This window comes from Cokeromyces recurvatus (genome assembly GCF_025118155.1).
Source record: "Cokeromyces recurvatus strain NRRL 2243 chromosome Unknown BX663scaffold_2, whole genome shotgun sequence".
NCBI classification, from domain to species: domain Eukaryota; kingdom Fungi; phylum Mucoromycota; class Mucoromycetes; order Mucorales; family Mucoraceae; genus Cokeromyces; species Cokeromyces recurvatus.
Window position 1 is genome coordinate 355328 of NW_026251388.1, and position 19935 is coordinate 375262.

The following is a 19935-nucleotide window of genomic DNA, read 5'->3' on the forward strand; positions in this document are numbered from 1 at the left end:
AATTTGTTGGCATTGACCCATATATTGGAAGTTAGTGATTGTGTCTTGCTGCAAATATATCGATTTTTAGTTTCCCCCTCCCTCCCCTCTCCCTCTATTGTCGTTGTATGGTTTGGAACATTCTCTTCAATATCGATGTCTTGTAAAGTGATATCTTGATACGACTTAAATGGTTTGTTTGTATGTTCAGTATTCCAGGAATGTGCTCGTAGACTATTACTGTAATAATTGTATTGATTGCATAGTTCCTGAATTTGTATGGTTAGATTCTATAAGATTGCTAAAGTTGAACTTCTGGCGTAGGTTGTGTATTTTAACGCAGTTTTGGTGTCTGATTTTTTTTTTTTTTTTTTGAGTATCCGTTCTCTTCTTGGTTCCCGAAACTCTAATTTGGTAATCATCTTTGATACTATCCATTGTCTGATGAGTTCACATGAATCATTATTTTCGACTTCACTATTGAAGTTTTCTATATTGACAATCCGTTTCTCTATTATATAAATATATATAAACGTTTCCTACTATGTTAATTTGTCTAGATGTTTAGTGTTTTAATCCATCATAGTTATTCTACGATACACAGCTTGGAAAGATAAGGTGAAAAAAAAAGGGGGAAATTATTTTATTACATTATATTTAAAGGAAAATAATGCATAACTCAGAGAGCATGTATCAATCACATCTTCGGCAAAATTGGCATTTTGAAATAAATAGCAGTCGATTGTAACTCCTAATAAGTTGGCCTATACAAAAAAAAAGAAAAAAAAATTGTGTTATTGCACTTATGAAATGATTCTACTAAGTGACTTTTAAGAACCTTTAATGTAAACTAAATTTCTTGGTATATTTATCAGTAGTTTTCTAAAACTGATATCTTTTCAGCTGTACCTGTTATATATAGGAAGCGTTTTATTTTTTAATCTACAATTTGCCATAAATAATATTTACTTACAAATAGTATTTTGGATCAAAATCTCTAATAGTTATTGATACTTTAAAATTCATTTTATGAATCTTCGATACAATAAAAAAAATACATAAAAGGAGACAGTTCTGTTCAACAAAGAAGATATAAAAAGGAGAAGAATTGACATAATAAGAATAGAAAGCAATGATGATTATACAAAGCTCAGTCTCCGCTTTTTTTTTTTTTTTTTTTTTTTTTTATTGCAGCAGATCCTTTATTAGTGGTAAATATCATGACGTATTTGCTCATGTTCAATAATATTTTATTTTCAATCGTTTATTAAATTCCTATTCTCTCTATTTTTTTTTTTTTATATTCATTTATTTTTTTTTATATATATACACAGATATATAATTATATACACATTTTATTTTGTCTAACTTAATATACAATCATTCAATGCGAAAAACAAGCATTACTTCTAGTCCTAATACGATTAATACTACTACTAGTGCAACAAATAGAAGTAAAAGAATAATGTTTCAACAATTATATGAATTATTTACCTTTTTATTTAAATATGTTCAATCCATCTTATACAATAAACAGCAACAAACTCCTGCAAATAATAGCAATTCAACAAAGTCCTCAACACATAATTCAATAGCACTTCAATATTACAAAGGAAAAACGCTTGTACTCGATTTAGACGAGACACTTGTTCATTCTGTTAGACTAGGAACAACGGAAACAAAGGTTAATCCTTCCATTAAGAAAACAATTGAAGTTACAAATGATAGACAAAGTATACTTTATGAAGTATACAAAAGACCTCATGTTGATTTCTTTCTCTCTACTGTATGTAATATAGACAAAAATATACATGTATAACATATATGTATATATGTATATATATATGTATCTATGTATATATATAATAATTTTATTTTGGTTTAGATAAGTAAATGGTATAAGGTAGTCATATTTACGGCATCAATGTCAGAATATGCTGACCCTGTTATTGATTGGCTGGACCAAGACCATTCCTATATAAGTCAAAGATATTTTAGACAGGTGAGTTTTACATTTATTAAGAAAAAGAAAGAAAGAAAAGAAAAGAAAAAAAAAGAATTTGTATAGTGTTTTTAATTATATGAGACTTTTTATAGTCATGTATTTTAAAAGACGGAAATTTTTTAAAAGATATTTCCATAGCTGAATCTGATTTATCTAAAGTATGCTTGATTGATAATAGTCCTGCTGCATTTGCATTATACCAAGGTAATAAGAAAGAAAGAGAAAAAAAAAGTATTTTTATCTGTTTAGATTTACTTATTAAATATTTATTTATATAGAAAATGCAATTCCTTTACCAACTTGGATATCAAATCCTAAAGATGATTGCTTATTAGATTTATTACCTTTATTAGACGCACTTCGTTTTACTGCAGATGTTCGAAGTATTTTAAGTTTAAGAGACTCTAATCAAATTTAAATGAAAATACGCATTTTTTTTTTATACATGTAAATAATTATTAGTGATGATATTCTATTATATTTATTACTATTTAATGTTAATTTATTAATAACAAAATTCCCTTCTGAATATACAAGGGAGAAAACACACATGCTCACTGTAAATAATTACATTTATTCGAATTTTATATATTTGTGAATATATAAAAAGGTTTTGTTTAAAGCAATAAGCATGAAACTGTAATTGAGTATTATTACTATAAAGATGTATTGTCTATAGATATATAACATACACACATATTAGTAAAGGGGAAGAGGATATAAACAAACAAAAAAAAAAGAGAGAGAGAGAGACATAAAGAAGTCCCTTAATGTATCATTTGTATATGAAGGATAACCAAATACAGCTGTTTACTATGAATGCTATATTTATCTATTATTCATCTAATAAAAATAACTTTATTAACCGAATCTGGTCAATCGATTTTACTCCCTAAACCAAGTAAAAGAATTTAGGAAATATGAAATGAGTTCATTTTCATTATTTTAGTTAAGCTCAAAGAAAAAAAAAAAGAAAAGGAGATAAGCGTAGTGAAAAAAAAAAAGGAGACCCTTTTACAAAAGTATAAATATGAATATAATTTCTTTTTCTTTTCTTCTGTTTTTTTTATTTTTATTTTTTATTTCCTTCATTAAACTCTTACTGTCCTTAAAAGAAGACAAATCTATTTATTAACTGTCACTCATTTTATACAAAAAAAATATACAATATGAAGGTAAAGTAAAGGAATTTATGCATAAACATGGTTAAAATCTCGGTACACATATAAATATTAACTTTTAATAAATAATGGGATATAGTTCTCAACTATGGCTACTATGTTTATTGGCTTTGCAGCTTTGGTCGTTGCAGATGATGAAATTGTCTACTTTCTTTCTCCTACTATGGACTCTGAATTTACAACGGTAGATGAAATTACTTTCACTGCAAACGATATCACAAACGATGCAGATGAAAGAATTATTGCTAAATTATATAATGCTGGTGATAATACAGAGATTAAACAGATTGGCTCCTATACAGGCGAATCTATCGTACGCCCTGACGATCATAATTATTGGAGCTTTAATTGGGTTGTTGATGTACCTCCAGGGACTTATTATGTTCGTCTTTTTGAACAAGATGCTGATGGAGATATTGATGATGACGATGAATGGGATAACCAAGTTCGTAGTCATGACTTTCAAATTAAAGTACCTGTTAACAAGAAAAAGAGGGCTCATTTTAAGAGATCTCAAAAGTGGTTGAAGAGAGCCTCTACTGAAGCATGAAGGAAGAACTAGTAGTAGTAGTAGTAGTAGTAGTAGTAGTAGTCTATAAATTATCTATACTTTTTCTTGTGTTATTTTTAAATTATGAATATAACAGATATTTATGTGTATATTATATGCATACATATACTGCTTATATCTTTTTATTTATTTATTTATTTATTATATTTGGAATAAATTTTAGCATTTTTTATTATATAACGTGTTTAGGCTTATAATAGATACGCCTTTTTGCTAAAATGAAATCTCAACACATTATTCTTTAAAATAATTACTCGAAACCAACTTATCCAGTTCTTCTTTTGAAGGGTTTGCACGCGATTCTAATTCAAATAATTGGATGATTGCTCTGCAGTAGGCTGTTCTATTTTAATAAACGTTTATTTTTTATGCGGCATAAATATACATTTTTTTTTTTAGTAAAAGGTGTATAAGACTTTAAGGGAGATGCGTCTAATTTAGCTTGCATACAATTTATTCTCTTAGGAGAGAGAACATGTTTTTTTTTTTCATTTATTTATTTATAGACAACAACAACGAACATCTTGTTCTTATTACAGCCATTTTTCTCTAGTAAGTGTCAACGAAAATGCAATTAAAAACACACATACACACACACAACGTATTTTTCCTTTTATAGAAAATTTCAAGTATCCTACTTAAAAAAAAAAAAATAAAAAATGTTATTTATTATTATTTGCTGTTTCTCTCATTTATACTTTCTTTGCATAAAACGTGATGGTGAATAATAAAGTCCAATTACATGCATATGCTATTCCACTTCTTCATGCGGCAAAATATCCTGCATCTGACGTGTGTGGTGCATTATTAGGTAAAAACACAGCTAATGGTTTAGAAGTTCAAACAGCCGTACCTTTTTTCCATAATTGGACGACCCTTACACCCATGCTTGAAATTGCCTTGAAACAGGTAATCAAAAATAGAACAACATGTTATATTATGATATAAATAAGAAAAAAAAATAAAATAAAACAAGTTAAATGACTTTTGACAAATTAGACCGATTTATATGCGAAAAAGAACAATCTAGCTATTATTGGTTGGTATCATGGTAATGCACGTTTAGAAGATGATACTTTACCTGAAAGATCTATTAAAGTTGCAGAGACAATTAAAAAAAATAATGATGGGAAAGCAATTATTTTTCTGGTAACTTGATGGACACTATAAAATGTATATATTTCTTTAGTCATAATGAAAGTTAATATTATTGTTTTTTTTTAGTTGGACAATAAACGATTTTTAAAATTAGATGAGGATGAAACTGCGATTATGGTAAAGTAATCAGATTTGGATTTTATTCTAAATACATTAACAAAATTGTAGCCTTATGTAAACACAACAGATAATCAATGGAAAAAGATAAAAGAACCTTTTAAAGCTACTAAGAGTGAAATAGAGTTCAATGAAAATGATACTTATTCTAAAGTACGTGGTCTTTTCAATTCTTCAGCTTATAATAGAATTTATGACTTTGACGAGCATTTAGAAGATGTTTCATTAAATTGGTTAGATATCAGTAAAATGACTTTATAGATAATAATAAATAAATGTATTGTTATACAAATTTCTTCTCGTTACGTTCAACGCGTAATTTCCAATAGAGATAAGCAGCGATAGCAAATAAAAATTGAGTTAAAAGAGCATAAAAGATATACTTCAAGATACTAGAAATGGTCCCTTTTGTTTCTGCTGAATGTAAATTCACTTCATTCATCTTTGTCTGCATCATATTTGATTGTAACGAGATACGTTTCTATACAAAAAATAAAAAATAAAAGAGCTATATTAAACTGCAATTATGTTCCTTTGTTATAACTAACTTACATCCAACTTGCTAAGAGTTTGTTCTAATCGATTTAAAGATGATTGGATATCTTCTAATTTACGGTCTTGATCTTTACTTATTCTCTTATAGTGTTCAATATTGTTTTGAATTTGATTTGATACAATACGTTCTAATTCTCTAGAATTATATACAATAATTATCAATCTTTATAGCCGTACTACCCATTGGATCAACTTACGAGCTAATAATACTATTCGAACCAAGTGAGTTACTTGAATCTACTTTTTTATAATTACCACTGATAGCGTCGTCAGGACTGGGTGCACCCAAAGCTTCGATTTGTAATTGCACAAGTTGAATATGTTCGATTGCTCTACGTTGTGTATCATAGATAGCAGCCTACAGAATAGGAATAGAATAGAATAGAATTGAGTATGATGGCTAATTACACGTGTCTATTAACCTAATAAATACCAAAGTAGCAGTCGTTTCTCCTTGAAGATCTTCGTCTACTGTATTTCTTAATTTTCTCATTTGAAACTCGGCTTCTTCGATTTTCTTAATAATTGAATAAGTGTCATCATTTTTTTTTTTTTATCTTTATTTATTTATTTACCTTTTTCTGTTCTTCATCAATACCTGTGAACTCTTCGCCTCTTTTCTTTTTCTCTTCTTCCAAAGGACGCTTAGGATGCTTTATAATAATAATAAAAAAAAAGATTTTAATATAAAACTATTATCTTTTCTTTTTCTTTAAACATTTTACCTCTAGCTTTTGTGGTGGATTTAATTGTCTTGTTTCAAAAGAGATAATATCATGGTCATCTACAAAAATAGATACATATTTATAATAAATAAAGTGCAAACAAAAGGGTGTAAATTGGGAAGGGAAATTCTCCTTACCAGCAGGTGTATGTGATGCTGCCTTTTCTCATAATAATAATAAAGTTAATAAATGTTATGTGTTGGTGATCTTCTTTCACTTACAGATATACCAAAATAATACCCAACAGGTAATTCAATACCTGATTTTTGTACACAAATACGATAATCTTTTGCACCACTTCCAGTATCCATTGAAACCTAAAATAGAATCGTTTCAAGGAAAATGTGTATATAATCCTTAAACGATTGAAACTTACTGTTAACGTCTTTTCTTTATATGACACTTTAAGATAAGAAGGGTTTTCGGTATTTCTATAACTCATTGAACATGAACCAAGCATATGTTTTCTTGGATCTACATTTGCTGAAGCATAAGCAATAGTGCCATCATTTAATAATATCATTGTACTAGGTTTATGTGTCTATAACATGCAACATAAATTAAGTATACATGTATATATTATATAGCGATATGGGGTAATAATAATAAACTTACTATAGGGTTAGCAGAGTCTAGCCATATGCCAAGCCCATTCCAATTGTCTCTTGAACCAAAAATGGGTCCTACTTCCATACGCTCCTTTGTATACCAAAAGGCTAAACCACGGCCGCCATTCAAATGCTTACCTGAAACTTTAAAAGCAATCTCTATCTCCCATTCGTTGTATGAATTAGGAATCTCTGACCAAATCCATCCCTTTGTATTTGGTACAGAAGGCGATAAACGAATAAAGTCATCTGCCTTGAGAATGTCTAACAAAAGAAGAAGAAAAAAAAAGTGAAAAATAATAGTTCAGTCATATTTACGAGTTCTTTTTTTTCTTCTTCTTTTCTTACCTCCACCTGTTGTCCAAAAGGGAATACTACCGTTGTAATAAAAATTCTTTTTAAAAGAAAGCTTGTAATCAAATTTAGAAATAGGTGCAAAAGGTAGATTTGCCTCTGCTTTGATAGGATCTGCTTTGTTGCTACTACCCCATAGTCCAGCATAAGTTGACTGAAATAGAAATGTGGCGATGACTAAGATTCTTATTGGCTTCATTTACATAAAGTATATACGTATTATAGAGGAAATAAAAAGAGAGAGAAAAAAAAAAGAGAGAGAGAGAGAAAGGAAGGAAATGATGGAATTAGGGGATAATAAGGGGTATGCGCGATAGAGAGAGAATATCTATATATATTTGTGTGTGTGTGTGCGAATGAAAAACAGACAAACGTTATACACAATTAAGGACTTTCCCGCCACATGTTGTCTCCTTTGATTGCAACGTCGTGCTTTAAATTTTATTTACAGAAGTAGTAGCTTCTTTTTTTTTTGAAAAAGAAATAGAATTCTCTTTTATAATTGGCTAATATAGTTCGAGTATCCCATATACAAGGCTATAAATTCTTTTTGGGCTGAATAAATCAAAGTGTTAAGCTAGACTTCAACATTTGCAGTGAATGCATCATAATAGCTTATTTCTTTATTTATGTTTATGTTTATAGATATTAAAAGCAGTAAGTATAACAATTAAACAATTGTAATTCTTTCTACCTTTAAATATAATGTTCCTTACATCATTATCGTTGCTTAGCTAAGAATGTTTGAAAGCTGTATTTGTCTGTTCATAACACAGACTATTTCTTTAAATGATATTATAATAAATTGATTTCTTCTATGTCTTTAGCTGTATATTTAAACCCAATATCAAGACAAGAACACCTTTTTGTCAATGCATATTATATTATAGTCCTTTTCTCTCTCAGTCTTTTTTTTTTAAACTGTCAAAGTCAAAAAGGAAATAAATGATAAAGAAAGAAAGAAGGGATATATTTGTGTACATTATATGAACTCACATATGCATACATTAAAAAAAAATTTTTTTATTTTACCCTCAAGTAGTAGTAGACGACGAAGAGCCTTCACTACTACCATTTGGACTTTGAACACATAACTGTACAGAAGATGTTGTTGATAAAGTTGGTTTTGTTGATGAATTTTCGCCTCCCTCTATCCTTCTTTCTTCTTCAGTCTTTATATTCTTTTGTTTCATCATTGCTTCTTTTCTTTCCCTTTCCTCTTGCTCAGCAAGAGACAAGCGTATTGCTTCCATAACCATCCAATCTTCTAAATCCATATTGGCATCTCTCATGTTGGATAAGAATTGATTATATTCGGTAGCTGCTGCAGAAGAGGCTGATCGCCCTGACCGTGTCAAAAGTGAACCAACACCTGCTACTCTAAGCAAATTATTACGTCCTCTACTCTGTTGATTACCACTGCTGCTGCTATTATTATTATTACTGCTGCTACTACTGGTACTAATACTAATTCTTCCTCTTCCACCAGTACCTGCTGATGCTGAATTCCTTCTAGAAACTACTCTCGCTGCATTGGATAATGGTGGAGTCACTTTATTCCAATTTGGTCTAATATGATCTATAAAAAATATTATATTTAGCAAAAAAAAAAAAAAAAAAAAAAAAAAAAAAAAGGCTTGCTTCACTTTTTTTTTTATGTGTATGTACTAATCATATTTACCAACTAAGACAACATTTGGACTCTCATGACTTACACTTTCTCGTCTTGGCATATCAGATTCACCAATACCTGAAGTTGTATGTCGAGTTCCCGACACAGTACTATGAGAGCTACTTCTGGGACGACCCTATTTAATCCATTAAAGTATAAATACATGTGTGTCTATATTTATTTTAAAATACTTTACTTGAAATTTTTCACTCCATAATGGGGGTTCATAAAGTACGCCATAATTCTCTTGCATACAAAAGGGACAAGTGGCAGGAATGGAAGGAGTTTCGATAGGACGATGAATTTGAACAAAGCATTCTGTACAAATAGGTTGATCACAACAACGAGAATAATTAATATTAGCAGGATAATACTACCCTCCCCCGCCAAGAAAAAAATAAATATAAGTACATGTATATGGTCTATCTAATACGCATTGTTCTCATTCTAATTTACCAGAAAACAAATAGGACACTCTACGGCATCATTATAAAGCATTTTTTCTCTTTGTTTCATCTTTTCTACGTATGCCTTCTTTCTTTCAAGAAAAGGGTCATAATGAGTTGTGTTGTTGTTTTTATTATCTTTCATTGCTTTATTAAAGGATATACTACGAGGTCTACCTTGAGGCTTATTATTTTTAACAGAGATAGTTGATAATGAAGAAGATGACTGTGGAAGTGGTAAAGTAATAGTAGTAGTTGAAGGAGGAGATAATAATTCTTCTTCTATTTCTGTTACTACTGTTTCGGGAGCATCGGGTAAACCTTAGATAATTTATCATTTTGTTAGCAACTGTATAATTTTATATAATAAATAAATTCTTATTTACCTTTATAAAATGGTGCTATTTTCCTTGCCATAATTAAGTTACGAACAATACGAGGGTCATAATCTTGTTCAGTTGCCGTATAAAGTCCATTTGGAAATACGGCACCTAAATCTACAAGGTCATCATATTTTGATTCTTGACTACTAGGTCGACTAGCACTTTTTATATTAAGATTCTTAACTGAGGAACTACTTTTAGATGTGTTGGCACCCATTCTTTTTCTTTTTTTTTTTTCTTTTTCTTCTTTCTTCTGTAAATAAATAAAGATATTAAATATAGTATGTAAAAGAAAGAAGAAAAAATAGAAATAAATAAAAAGGAAATTTTCATATTTTAAATATGTATAATGAGTAACCAAATGTGGAATATCTGTAATAAAGACATGATACCAAATACGGTAAAACGTTTTCCTTCATTTTAATTCGTTGGTAAATAATATAGGAAAGAGTTTATTTTCCAAACACGAATAAAATAAAAATAAAATAAAAATAAAAATAAAATAGAATGAATTTATTATGTAGTAGTAGGAAGAGTGGTGGTTGCTGGGAATATATCAGTCACTGCATTAGGTGGAGCTCGTCCTTGAATATCCGTTAAGGCACCTTCCAAGATGTAAGTATATGGTAAAGATTTTCGATTTTCATTCATTTCATAAGCAACTGTCAAACTACATCCTATGATTAATCAATTAATAATAATGTACACTTCATTTTAAAACAAATTCTATTTTACTTGGACATTGATATCTATATTGTTTTTCGTAACCATCACGTCTATTGAATGGAAGAGATGCATAAAATTAATAAAAATTATTTTTCATCCATTTCTGCTCTTCTTTCTATCTATCTATCTATCTCTCTCTCTCTCTCTCCCTCTTTTTTGTTATATATATATACCTTTTTAATAATACGCATTCACCTGCTTCGGCTGTTAATTTATATGTTCTTCTAACATTTGAAATAATAATGGCATTATCTGTTCTTCTTATTGGTAGTTGTCGCAGATCAGCGTCAATCACTAATAAAAATTCGGAACAAAGACAGTAATAGACATGAAGTTTTTTTGATGGATCATCATTAGTTAGTGCATGATCTGAAGAAGAAACTACAGATGAAGAAACGATCTTTGGCATTAGACTAATGTTTTAATGGTAATAATAAACACATTACGACACAGAGGAGGAAATAGTCTAATAATTAAATTATTTTGCCATTTGTGACCTTTTTTTTAACCATATTCAAATTAAAGTACTGCTTTTTTTTTTTTTTTTTTTATGATCTATGCCATCTAATTTGTATCTTCTCAATTAAGATTGCTGTCTTCTGACCCTTAAGGTTATGGTCATTGGCAAATAATTCATAGTGAATGGCAAGCGCAAGCCATTATTACAGTATTAAAACGACATGGAAAAAGCTCATGGTACTCTCTGCTAACTCTAGTCACTTGCCCAATAAAGCAATTTCGTCCGTCTATCTACTTGTGTCGGATGTTTTTCTTGCTTATCACCATTCTATGAGAACATCCTTATTTCATCGTTTTGTATACTTGGAAATAGTCGTCAACCTCCACTGATAATCCTTTTATAAATGGCACTTTTCCAGATTCGGTTTTCATGGTTAGAGCACTTTTTATAGAATTTTTCTTCTTTCTAAGGACGTTAAAGAAGCGATCTGTACGAATGAAATTCAGCTTCCTGTCTTTATCAGTTGATTAGAAAGTGATTAAACTTTTTCTTTTTCCCCGTTGTCTCCCTTTTCGGATCTTCATAATCCTGGCTTTTCTGAACTCAAGGACCATCTTCTATTCAATTTGACACTATCGTTGATTGGCGGATATGACACTAGTGTTGCTGGATCATTCTTTGGCCATGATTATGAGGTACCTTCAGCTATCTATCGCTACCTTTACGAGGCATCCCGTTAATGTCTTTTCCCTACTAGAAGTGCATACACTTTTTTTTTTATAATCTTAGAAATGAGTTAGTCCATCACAAATGGAAGTTGATAAAGAGCAATTTCTTCTTGCAAATATTACAAATTATAATTTTTATGTTAATTTTTAAGAAAGAAGAGGGAAAATAATAATAAAAAAAAAGGCAGTTATGAGCAATCAAAATATTATGATGGCCCCTGAGACGACAAAAACACTCTTTTTTTTTTTCCTCGACTTATTAGTTTACTATAAAGATATAACTAGTGGTAAGGCAACAAAGGAATTGAGAGAGAGGGGTCGAACTGGTTACAACTAGTTGGAGAAAGATTAACGAAAAATAAATCTTAATAAATCAGACAGAGCGTCACTTAGTTGAAAAGGATAAATCAGAAAAAAAAAAAGGCCTTATAATATCCAAAAAGATATTTTTTTTTTATTTGTGCGGGATTTTTTTTTTTTATTAAAACGTGTAAAATTCTTGAAAGAATGATGTGAATTAATATTATTACATCATTTTATGTTGATGATAGATTCATTATTTAATTGCGGATTTACAATTATTTTGATGGCATAAAATCCTGTAGCTATTCTAACACATTATGTTGAAGAATGGCTTCTTCTATTTAACGTTCGCTTCTGTCTATCGTTACAAAGATAAAATAAAATACGCAAGGGTTCTTTCTTTCTTTCTTTCTTTCTTTCTATTTGACACTATGACTTGTACAAATCAATTACACTTGCCAAACACTACAAATTATTTGACAATGACGACTGTAAAGTTTTAGACTAAAAGTGGAGTGTTGTTATATTTCAAAGGCCGCCAATCAGATGGCAAAAGGAGGAGAAGGAAAAGGAGGCTTTAAAGAAATAAATGAATACTTTTTTTTTTCTTTTTTTCTTCTCTCTTTTTTCATATAAATAAATACATATAGACATACAATAAAAAAGAAGGAAAAAAAATGGAACTTACACCTAAGCAGTTACATTATTTTAAACGAGAATTAATTACACAGCAACTTGAAAAAGAAATCAATTTAATTTCTACAAATCCTAATATTATAAACGATGAAGGACAAGAGGTATTAGAATCAAGGACACTTCCATTTCTATCTTATATTTTTCATCATATTATTGTTGAATTTCCTTTATTGAAACATCATACGAGTGATCAACAATTTTGGTCAAAATGTAGACTCTTTCTAAATGAAATGAATAAAGTTCAATTATCTTCATTTTATACACCTCGTACGACTGAGGGAAATTTACAAAGAAAATCGATGCAGTCCAAGATCCAAAAGTCACTCGTCTTTGCCTTCTGTGCGAGCATCAAGACAAAGCAAGGTAAAGAAGAAAATATTCGAATTCATGACGGTATGCTACAAGAAGATCTTCCGAGGACTACGTTGCCTATCCACTCCCCTTCTTTATTCAAAGTAAATATTGTTGCTGTGCGAGAGATCAAGACGAGGAGGACCCTGCGAGAGGTCTCTCATGCCGAGTTCATTATCGAGACCTTATTCGTGGATGCATCAGAACCCATCTATGTCGCTCGTCGTCATGGTGATTTTCGTCATCTTAGAGATCAGCTCAGACATCATTTTAAACACCTCGATCTTCCATTGGTCCCTACAAAATCGAGTTCAAATCAAGTTTCATCTTCTCTGTATCGAGAGAATGATAGGCTCCTATTAAGAGCCTTTCTGTATCATCTTATAGGTGATCCAATACGTAACGAAGAAGGGATCAGTCATCAACAACAACAAATTCGAAGGAGTTCTATGATGAGAAAATTCTTAACCAAGGATCCGATTGTGTTTACATTAGAAGAAGAGGAGGATATATTAAGACGAGAAGAGGCAGATGAGGAAAGATGGATTCAAAAAGAAAGGCTTCAGCAAGAATTAAACAAACGTGTATACGAATTAAATGACACGTTAGAGCTGATGAAGAAGGATATCATGAAAAGAGGAGGATTAAAGAGACTATTTGAGATTATTAAGAACACAAAATCCATTGAAGATTTACCACCTTCTTTAAAGAAAGTGTTTGAATGGGGTAGAATCAAGTAAGAAGGGTTAAAAGAAGAAGAAGAAGAAAATATATATGATGTGTGTGTGTGTAGTATCATTACCCTGACTGTTTATTTGTTTTACATAGTTTTGCATTTGCCTTACATAAGCAATTTATAACTTCAGATACAGCCACAGAGAATTTAAATAATTTGAAAAGGACACATAGTTTAATGCCTTATAGAACCATGTCACTCCTTCTTCGATTTTCTAATCCAATGTCAATGATTAAAGGTATATTAGATTTATTTTTAGCCCAACCGTTTGGAGGAAGAAGTCTATTTCAAAGGTATGGATGATAAATAATAGGTTAAGAGATTGGCTATGATGCTTATTTATTTTTTTTTCTTTTTCATTTTTCCTTCTTTCCTTTTTTTCCTTTTTCATATATAATGTATTATGTAATAACATATACACTATTATTTAGATTGATTATATCAAATATGAATGAAGAGGTTAAAGCACTTGAAAAACAAATTGATTTACTTGAAAAGAAAGTAAACGATAAAGAGATTTGTCAAAAATTATATAATGCAGTTAGAACACCTTTACCAAAAGAATCTGATTTGAAAAGTAAGTAGTGGTAAATTGGAGCTATTTAAGTTACATTCATCTTATTTCCCTCCCCCTCCTCTCCCTTCGTTTGATATATAGCTTATAAGACCCGTATTATGGAACTAACTTCAATACTTGGTAATCATGAAATAAAGCCTATCCTTTCAAATGAACAATTAATAAAGGTAGCTACATTGGATGAGACAGATGAAAAGAAGAAATGGATGAAATATATAAATCACCTGTGGGAGCTCTATACAAATCAATATGAACAAGAACTAATGATTCATTTAGTCTTTCAAGGCATTACAGGAGATTTACTTAAAGAGCTTATTTCGATCTTTTATCAGCCATTAGCTCAAGTGTATAAAGCAGCTGATATTAGTACGACTATTAAACATGTCTCTTCTTTTATTGATGATTTAATTCATGTTATTATGGATGATCAAAAAGGAGTTGAGACGAATAAGAGAATTCAATCATTTATTGATCTTGTACAACGACATGAACATCACTTTTATGAGTTTGTTCATAACGTCCATACACAAGAGGCTTCCTCTGTCTTTGATGAATTAATTCAGTATCTTGATACTCTATTTGATTTTATCTCTCAAGGAATCCCTGGCCAGATTGATCTTGATGAATGCATAGAGAAAGCAGCTATTTCATCTTTCCCTCAAGGACTTGAGCTTTTAAGAAAAGAGATTGATGCTATCTGTGAATATCGATATAAGCAAAAGATGCATCATTTTGAAAGACAGAAATGTAGGATGACAGCACAACATGGCTTCCATGATTATTCAACTAAGGAAGATCATGATACTAATTTCCTTCAATATGTATTTAAATCAAATGAAATTATTATTAGTGATTTAGAAGAATTTGAATATGAAGATACAGAAAGTGATTACAGTTATAACAGTAGTAGTAATAATAGTGGTAGTGGTAGTAGTAGAAGTAGTAGTAGAAGAAGTAGTAAAAGTTATCCTCCTAGTTTTACTACAAATAGTAGTGGATCCTTTCTAGAATCCAGAAGAAATAGTATAGGAATTCAAAAGCCTATGTTAGAAATGATACCAAAGATTACACCCGTTTTTGTAGAACAAGTTATTTATTTAATGAATCAATAAAAATAATAAGTATATGTAATTATATATGTGTATATAAATATGTATATATATATATATGTATGTATATATGCGAATGTGTGTGTGTGTGTGTGTGTGTGTGTGTACAAATATATACATATACATATATATATGTGTATTATATTTGAGTTTACCATCCTCTTGTGCCTGACTTTTGAGTACTACGAATTAATAAATTTCTTAATAATTCCCACCTTTTCTCACAAAGTTCAGCACTATGTCTTCCTTTTAATTTGGCTTCAGCTTCTTTCCATCGACATTTACTTAATCTTGTTAAAACATGAGTTAATAGTATTCTATCATCTTCTATTGTCCATGCTTCAAATCCTTTAATTATCATGTCATCCTTATGTTTAGGTGATTTTGAGGGTTCACTTAAAGGAGGTGAAAATGTAGAAGTTCTTGTTGATGATGATTCAAAGGGATCAAGTTGTATACTGTTTCTTTGCAAAGAAATATCACGTGGTGGAGTAGGTGGACGCCAATTATCGTTACAAGGTATTATTTTTTCACGTTGTTCCTAATTATATACAGATAAATAAAGAAGGAATCTATTTTTTTTTTGCGTGCTATATTCACCTTTTGTTCCATTTTTTGAGCTTTATTTAATACATAAGTTATTAAATCTTTTGCTGATGGCCTTCTTGCTCTTATTTTTTCTTTTAAAGAAGATATCACTTCAGAATCATCCTGCATAAGAATTTTTTTTTTTTGGTTTGTTTATCATCTAAAAACTATGAATTGGATTATGATTTTTATTACTTTTTGTTCTTCATCTTCACTATCAATTATATTTCCATGTTCATCATATTCAATAATCAGTTTTGATTTCTCTATCCTCATCTATGTTAAGACTTTAAATTTGAAGGAATTAAAATAGTTACCTCGTTTAGTTGGGCTTTTAGGAATACTAGGTGAGCCTGTTCTTTTAAAATTTAAAATGATACGACGAACACTTTGTTGACTAATTCCGCACATTTTGGCTATCCTTCTATTCGATGCTCCTGCTTGATATGCTCCTATAATAAGCCATCGTTTTGCTTCATTTTTATCTACACTTGAATTATTGTTATATTTGTTGTTAGAATTCATTTTTATTATAAGGAAAAAAAAAGAAAGAAAGAGAGAGAGAAAGAAAGAGAGAAAGAGAGAGAGAGAGAGAGAAAGGGAAACAACTAGTTTTGTTGAGATTGAAAATGTATTTTTATTATATGCATTAGTATAATGCTTCAACCAATTATTTTGAATGGAATTTAATTTTAGAAAAAATAAGAAATAGTTTCTTATAATTCGTTGGAAAAATAATCAGGACTTTCCACCTACTTTTAATTAAATCTCTTCTTTTATTGGACAATAACGATAGCCATTATAAATTACTTTAAGAACCAAGGTTCCAACAAAGACATATTTATTTATTTTTTTTTCATTTTACAAGGTACATGACTTGAGATTTCAAATTTTACAGCAACAGTAACTACTAGTCTTTTATGAAATTATGATTTTTTTTTTTTTTTTAAAAAAAAAAAGCTAACATTGACTTATAAAATGTTAATTCCATCAAGTTTAATACTACTACTTGCGATAGATGATTTTAGTATGAATACTCCCCCTTTCTTTTCTCTATTGAGCTTGTTTAAATTCAAGTGAAATGGATCTTAATTATACTATAAATAAGTGTCTATAATAAAGATATATAAATAGTCTCTTCTTATTATTTATCAATTGACCTATTAAAAAGGTAAAAGGAATTTCTCGCAAGAATAATATACCTCATTTTATGGTTTTATGTATTCTTTTATTTATTTTCCTTTTTTTTTCCTTTTCTTTTGTTCTTTTTAATATGTATAAAATCCTTCCCTTTTTTTTTTTTTTTTTTTTTTTTAAACATATTGAGAGAGCCAACGGAAACCATCGCCATAGCCTTGTCTCATAACAACAGAACACATGAAAACTTCAATAGGACGAATATCATTCAAAACTACTTTGCCCTAAATCATTTGTAATGTAAATATAAATAGATCCTGTATCATCAGATATAACCTACCTTGCCAGTTGTCTGGAATAAGCCTAATTCTTGTCGAAGTGCTTCTTCACTAACAGCTCCAGGAGCATCAATCTTATTACCGAGAATTAAGAATGGAACTTTTGAAAGTTGTTCAATAGCCAAAAGTGCCTAAAAATAGAATGATATATATTTATATATAAAAAAGATATACATGTAGGTATATTTTTGTCGTAAAATAGAATTATTTAAATATTCAATTTACATCTAATTCGGCCTTTGCCTCCGGGAAACGAGCATGATCAGCACAATCAACTAAAAAGACAATACCACCGACTTCAGGAAAGTAATCTCTCCATAATCTACGGGCTTGTTGGTGACCACCCAAATCATAAGTAGTAAATCGAACATTACCAATCGAAAGTTCTTCTGAAGCTATTTTAAATTCAATATAAATTAAATTTTACCGTCTCCATTAAAATGTGTATTTAAGTAACTTACTGGGATGAAGAGTAGGTTGTAAAGTAGCTAAACGGTCATTCTTCAACATGTGTAATAAAGTAGTTTTACCAGCATTATCAAGACCCAAAAAAAGAATCTTCGCATTCTTATTCATAAGACCTTTAAATAAAACGCGAAAATAATACCTCATCTCCGTTAGTTTTATTTTTATTTCATTTCATTTTATTTTTTTTTATTAATTATACACTTTTTATTTTATTTTCCCATACCTAAAGAGGCCAAAACATCCCAAAACCAATTAACAAGAAACATAATTTGTAGATTAAAGATTTATCTATTTATTTTTTTTTAAAGAAAATAAAAACTAAGAAAAAGATATTCAAATTTTTTTTTTTTTTTTTCATAAATGTAATCATCATTATTTATTGTTGAAGAACTCAGTCAATACTATAAATCATATGATTGGCTTAAAAATATTTATTTTGAATAAAGAATGATCACCATATTCAAAGCATATTATTATTATTATTATGATATGATTTTATTTTTCATTGAATAGTGTGAAATAACATAATTGATTACTTTTTTTTTTAAAAAAATTACGTAAGATTTTATACAAGATAAAATTTCACTTTGTTACAGTTGATCCAATAAATTATGTCTTCCAGTGAGAACAAAATGTTGCCCAATCAGAAATAAAGTTTCGCTGCCATAGGAGTAAAACGTTGCCCTCTTAGTTCTCCTGAGAAAGCCTTTGATTATAATATCTATTACAGTCCTGACAAGATGAAGAACTCTTCTTCTCCTTTTTTTTTATTAAGATAGATAAAACAATAAATAATATAGATCAAACGTAAATAAACGTTATCTATTCCTCAAAAAAAAACAATGAGGGTTCATGTTTTTCAAAGAAATAGCCAATCAAATGTAAAAAGTTATACGTTGTATGTGTGGAGTACTATATGGCGTACGCGCATATACCATATAGTACTCTATACGTACAACGGACGAATGTTTTGCAGTGACTATCTTTGCATGGCTTGTTCGCACGTAAACGTTATCGTCTATCAATTTTAAACTTTCAAATCGTAATTTTGATTGGTGAAAGAATACGATGAAGACAGTTGGGATTTGACTCTTCTTTGTTTTAGCGGCCAATTCATTGATTATACGGCATGCATTTCTGTGCACTTTGACAGTATCGTTTTCAGTCTTCTTACCATCACAGAGTGAACCGCCAAATTCAGCCAGAATAATTGGTCCCTTGAGCTTTTTTATAAAATACAATACCATCAAACCGATGATTATTTGTATAGTTGGATTGTATCTCAAACCATTTTGATGACAATTCGGGCATGCCTCATAAGCAAAGCCCGAAGAACTGGTACAACAACCGAAGCAGCGCAGATACACTCCTAGTATTCCTTTGTTGTCAATGGACCACCAAATTCCAAAATATTCAAGCTAAGATAACGAAAGAATAAAAAATTAATTTATGAAAAATATCCTGCATATGACATGAATAATAATATCTTACAAATTCGTCAAGATAGACTCCATGGCTAATATATCATAGTGTATACAGGCATCAAATTGGTCGAGCGGGACAGAGGATGTGCAGCTCACCATTCTTAAAGAACGGTAGGAAGGGGGACAATCTTTAATTGCTGAAGATCCCATCTCGTTCCTCCACTACATAAACCTTGTTGTCCTTCTAATTGTAAGAGCTGGTATACTTTATGGCCTATTCTTTGTACAATTCTACATGAACTTGATTACTGCTTCCATGATGAATTTCCTCCTAATCCCGTCAATCCCGGTCTCAAGCTGTTGAATTGGTTGTCCGTAATCAACTGATTTGTATTTAAATTGTTTCTTCTCACTTTTTTTCGCTTTATCCTCATTATATTTTCTCTTAATTCCGAAATGCTGCTCTTTTCTTTTTCTATAATTGGCTCGAACAATACTGTACAATTATTTCGTCGCCAAAAAAAAAAAAAAAAAAAAAAA

At 29.9% G+C, this 19935-nt stretch overlaps 10 protein-coding genes across 10 annotated transcripts; 4 read left to right on the top strand and 6 right to left on the bottom strand.

The window, feature by feature from the left end:
* The first annotated feature begins 1290 nt into the window (after window positions 1–1290).
* Window positions 1291–2542, top strand: BX663DRAFT_494352 (NLI interacting factor-like phosphatase-domain-containing protein). The gene is made up of 4 exons (XM_051525483.1): window positions 1291–1765; window positions 1865–1981; window positions 2077–2188; window positions 2263–2542. The coding sequence occupies exons 1-4, from the start codon at window positions 1367–1369 to the stop codon at window positions 2400–2402; spliced, it is 768 nt and encodes a 255-aa protein (XP_051386951.1). The 5' UTR covers window positions 1291–1366; the 3' UTR covers window positions 2403–2542.
* A 611-nt stretch (window positions 2543–3153) lies between these two features.
* BX663DRAFT_482652 (uncharacterized protein) lies at window positions 3154–3715 on the top strand (the record flags this gene model as incomplete). Its single annotated transcript, XM_051524448.1, has 2 exons — window positions 3154–3159; window positions 3245–3715. The coding sequence occupies 2 exons, from the start codon at window positions 3154–3156 to the stop codon at window positions 3713–3715; spliced, it is 477 nt and encodes a 158-aa protein (XP_051386952.1).
* A 738-nt stretch (window positions 3716–4453) lies between these two features.
* On the top strand, window positions 4454–5272 carry BX663DRAFT_548067 (uncharacterized protein; the record flags this gene model as incomplete). The annotated part of the gene is made up of 4 exons (XM_051531051.1): window positions 4454–4645; window positions 4736–4885; window positions 4961–5011; window positions 5063–5272. The coding sequence occupies 4 exons, from the start codon at window positions 4454–4456 to the stop codon at window positions 5270–5272; spliced, it is 603 nt and encodes a 200-aa protein (XP_051386953.1).
* Window positions 5273–5759: 487 nt separating this feature from the next.
* On the bottom strand, window positions 5760–7452 carry BX663DRAFT_426409 (legume-like lectin family-domain-containing protein; the record flags this gene model as incomplete). Its single annotated transcript, XM_051522541.1, has 8 exons — window positions 5760–5924; window positions 6142–6219; window positions 6292–6350; window positions 6429–6450; window positions 6513–6608; window positions 6668–6832; window positions 6907–7163; window positions 7248–7452. The coding sequence occupies 8 exons, from the start codon at window positions 7450–7452 to the stop codon at window positions 5760–5762; spliced, it is 1047 nt and encodes a 348-aa protein (XP_051386954.1).
* Window positions 7453–8230: 778 nt separating this feature from the next.
* BX663DRAFT_539747 (uncharacterized protein) lies at window positions 8231–10036 on the bottom strand. The gene is made up of 5 exons (XM_051530728.1): window positions 9758–10036; window positions 9382–9692; window positions 9122–9298; window positions 8935–9061; window positions 8231–8832 (listed from the first exon to the last, which is right to left on the bottom strand). The coding sequence occupies exons 1-5, from the start codon at window positions 9969–9971 to the stop codon at window positions 8288–8290; spliced, it is 1374 nt and encodes a 457-aa protein (XP_051386955.1). The 5' UTR covers window positions 9972–10036; the 3' UTR covers window positions 8231–8287.
* Window positions 10037–10233: 197 nt separating this feature from the next.
* On the bottom strand, window positions 10234–10936 carry BX663DRAFT_494383 (uncharacterized protein). Its single transcript, XM_051525484.1, has 3 exons — window positions 10654–10936; window positions 10490–10530; window positions 10234–10431 (listed from the first exon to the last, which is right to left on the bottom strand). Exons 1-3 carry the CDS (start codon window positions 10887–10889, stop codon window positions 10271–10273), a joined length of 438 nt encoding a protein of 145 aa, XP_051386956.1. The 5' UTR covers window positions 10890–10936; the 3' UTR covers window positions 10234–10270.
* A 1670-nt stretch (window positions 10937–12606) lies between these two features.
* BX663DRAFT_557598 (uncharacterized protein) lies at window positions 12607–15443 on the top strand (the record flags this gene model as incomplete). Its single annotated transcript, XM_051531777.1, has 4 exons — window positions 12607–13754; window positions 13847–14047; window positions 14186–14331; window positions 14413–15443. The coding sequence occupies exons 1-4, from the start codon at window positions 12649–12651 to the stop codon at window positions 15441–15443; spliced, it is 2484 nt and encodes an 827-aa protein (XP_051386957.1). The 5' UTR covers window positions 12607–12648.
* A 79-nt stretch (window positions 15444–15522) lies between these two features.
* Window positions 15523–16592, bottom strand: BX663DRAFT_494387 (uncharacterized protein). The gene is made up of 4 exons (XM_051525485.1): window positions 16346–16592; window positions 16224–16294; window positions 16041–16151; window positions 15523–15981 (listed from the first exon to the last, which is right to left on the bottom strand). Exons 1-4 carry the CDS (start codon window positions 16551–16553, stop codon window positions 15592–15594), a joined length of 780 nt encoding a protein of 259 aa, XP_051386958.1. The 5' UTR covers window positions 16554–16592; the 3' UTR covers window positions 15523–15591.
* A 727-nt stretch (window positions 16593–17319) lies between these two features.
* Window positions 17320–18284, bottom strand: BX663DRAFT_494389 (small COPII coat GTPase). Its single transcript, XM_051525486.1, has 5 exons — window positions 18195–18284; window positions 17965–18084; window positions 17729–17898; window positions 17506–17634; window positions 17320–17449 (listed from the first exon to the last, which is right to left on the bottom strand). Exons 1-5 carry the CDS (start codon window positions 18235–18237, stop codon window positions 17342–17344), a joined length of 570 nt encoding a protein of 189 aa, XP_051386959.1. The 5' UTR covers window positions 18238–18284; the 3' UTR covers window positions 17320–17341.
* A 562-nt stretch (window positions 18285–18846) lies between these two features.
* BX663DRAFT_482660 (uncharacterized protein) lies at window positions 18847–19554 on the bottom strand (the record flags this gene model as incomplete). Its single annotated transcript, XM_051524449.1, has 2 exons — window positions 18847–19389; window positions 19552–19554. 2 exons carry the CDS (start codon window positions 19552–19554, stop codon window positions 18847–18849), a joined length of 546 nt encoding a protein of 181 aa, XP_051386960.1.
* Window positions 19555–19935: the final 381 nt, after the last annotated feature.

What these genes read in the sequence shown, in the direction of transcription:
- BX663DRAFT_494352 (XM_051525483.1), top strand. Translation starts at nt 1,367, where the DNA reads ATGCGAAAAACAAGCATTACTTCTAGTCCTAATACGATTAATACTACT. An exon ending in TTGATTTCTTTCTCTCTACT is followed by an intron (nt 1,766 to 1,864) that starts GTATGTAATATA and finishes ATTTTGGTTTAG; the next exon opens with ATAAGTAAATGGTATAAGGT. An exon ending in TGCATTTGCATTATACCAAG is followed by an intron (nt 2,189 to 2,262) that starts GTAATAAGAAAG and finishes TTATTTATATAG; the next exon opens with AAAATGCAATTCCTTTACCA.
- BX663DRAFT_539747 (XM_051530728.1), bottom strand. Translation starts at nt 9,971, where the DNA reads ATGGGTGCCAACACATCTAAAAGTAGTTCCTCAGTTAAGAATCTTAAT. An exon ending in AATAGCACCATTTTATAAAG is followed by an intron (nt 9,693 to 9,757) that starts GTAAATAAGAAT and finishes AAATTATCTAAG; the next exon opens with GTTTACCCGATGCTCCCGAA. An exon ending in TCCAAATGTTGTCTTAGTTG is followed by an intron (nt 8,833 to 8,934) that starts GTAAATATGATT and finishes TATTTTTTATAG; the next exon opens with ATCATATTAGACCAAATTGG.
- BX663DRAFT_494383 (XM_051525484.1), bottom strand. Translation starts at nt 10,889, where the DNA reads ATGCCAAAGATCGTTTCTTCATCTGTAGTTTCTTCTTCAGATCATGCA. An exon ending in GAATGCGTATTATTAAAAAG is followed by an intron (nt 10,531 to 10,653) that starts GTATATATATAT and finishes TCCATTCAATAG; the next exon opens with ACGTGATGGTTACGAAAAAC. An exon ending in ATATAGATATCAATGTCCAA is followed by an intron (nt 10,432 to 10,489) that starts GTAAAATAGAAT and finishes GATTAATCATAG; the next exon opens with GATGTAGTTTGACAGTTGCT.
- BX663DRAFT_494387 (XM_051525485.1), bottom strand. Translation starts at nt 16,553, where the DNA reads ATGAATTCTAACAACAAATATAACAATAATTCAAGTGTAGATAAAAAT. An exon ending in TAAAAGCCCAACTAAACGAG is followed by an intron (nt 16,295 to 16,345) that starts GTAACTATTTTA and finishes AGATGAGGATAG; the next exon opens with AGAAATCAAAACTGATTATT. An exon ending in GTGAAGATGAAGAACAAAAA is followed by an intron (nt 16,152 to 16,223) that starts GTAATAAAAATC and finishes ATTCTTATGCAG; the next exon opens with GATGATTCTGAAGTGATATC.
- BX663DRAFT_494389 (XM_051525486.1), bottom strand. Translation starts at nt 18,237, where the DNA reads ATGTTTCTTGTTAATTGGTTTTGGGATGTTTTGGCCTCTTTAG. An exon ending in AGGCAAAGGCCGAATTAGAT is followed by an intron (nt 17,635 to 17,728) that starts GTAAATTGAATA and finishes TTCTATTTTTAG; the next exon opens with GCACTTTTGGCTATTGAACA. An exon ending in TATTCCAGACAACTGGCAAG is followed by an intron (nt 17,450 to 17,505) that starts GTAGGTTATATC and finishes CAAATGATTTAG; the next exon opens with GGCAAAGTAGTTTTGAATGA.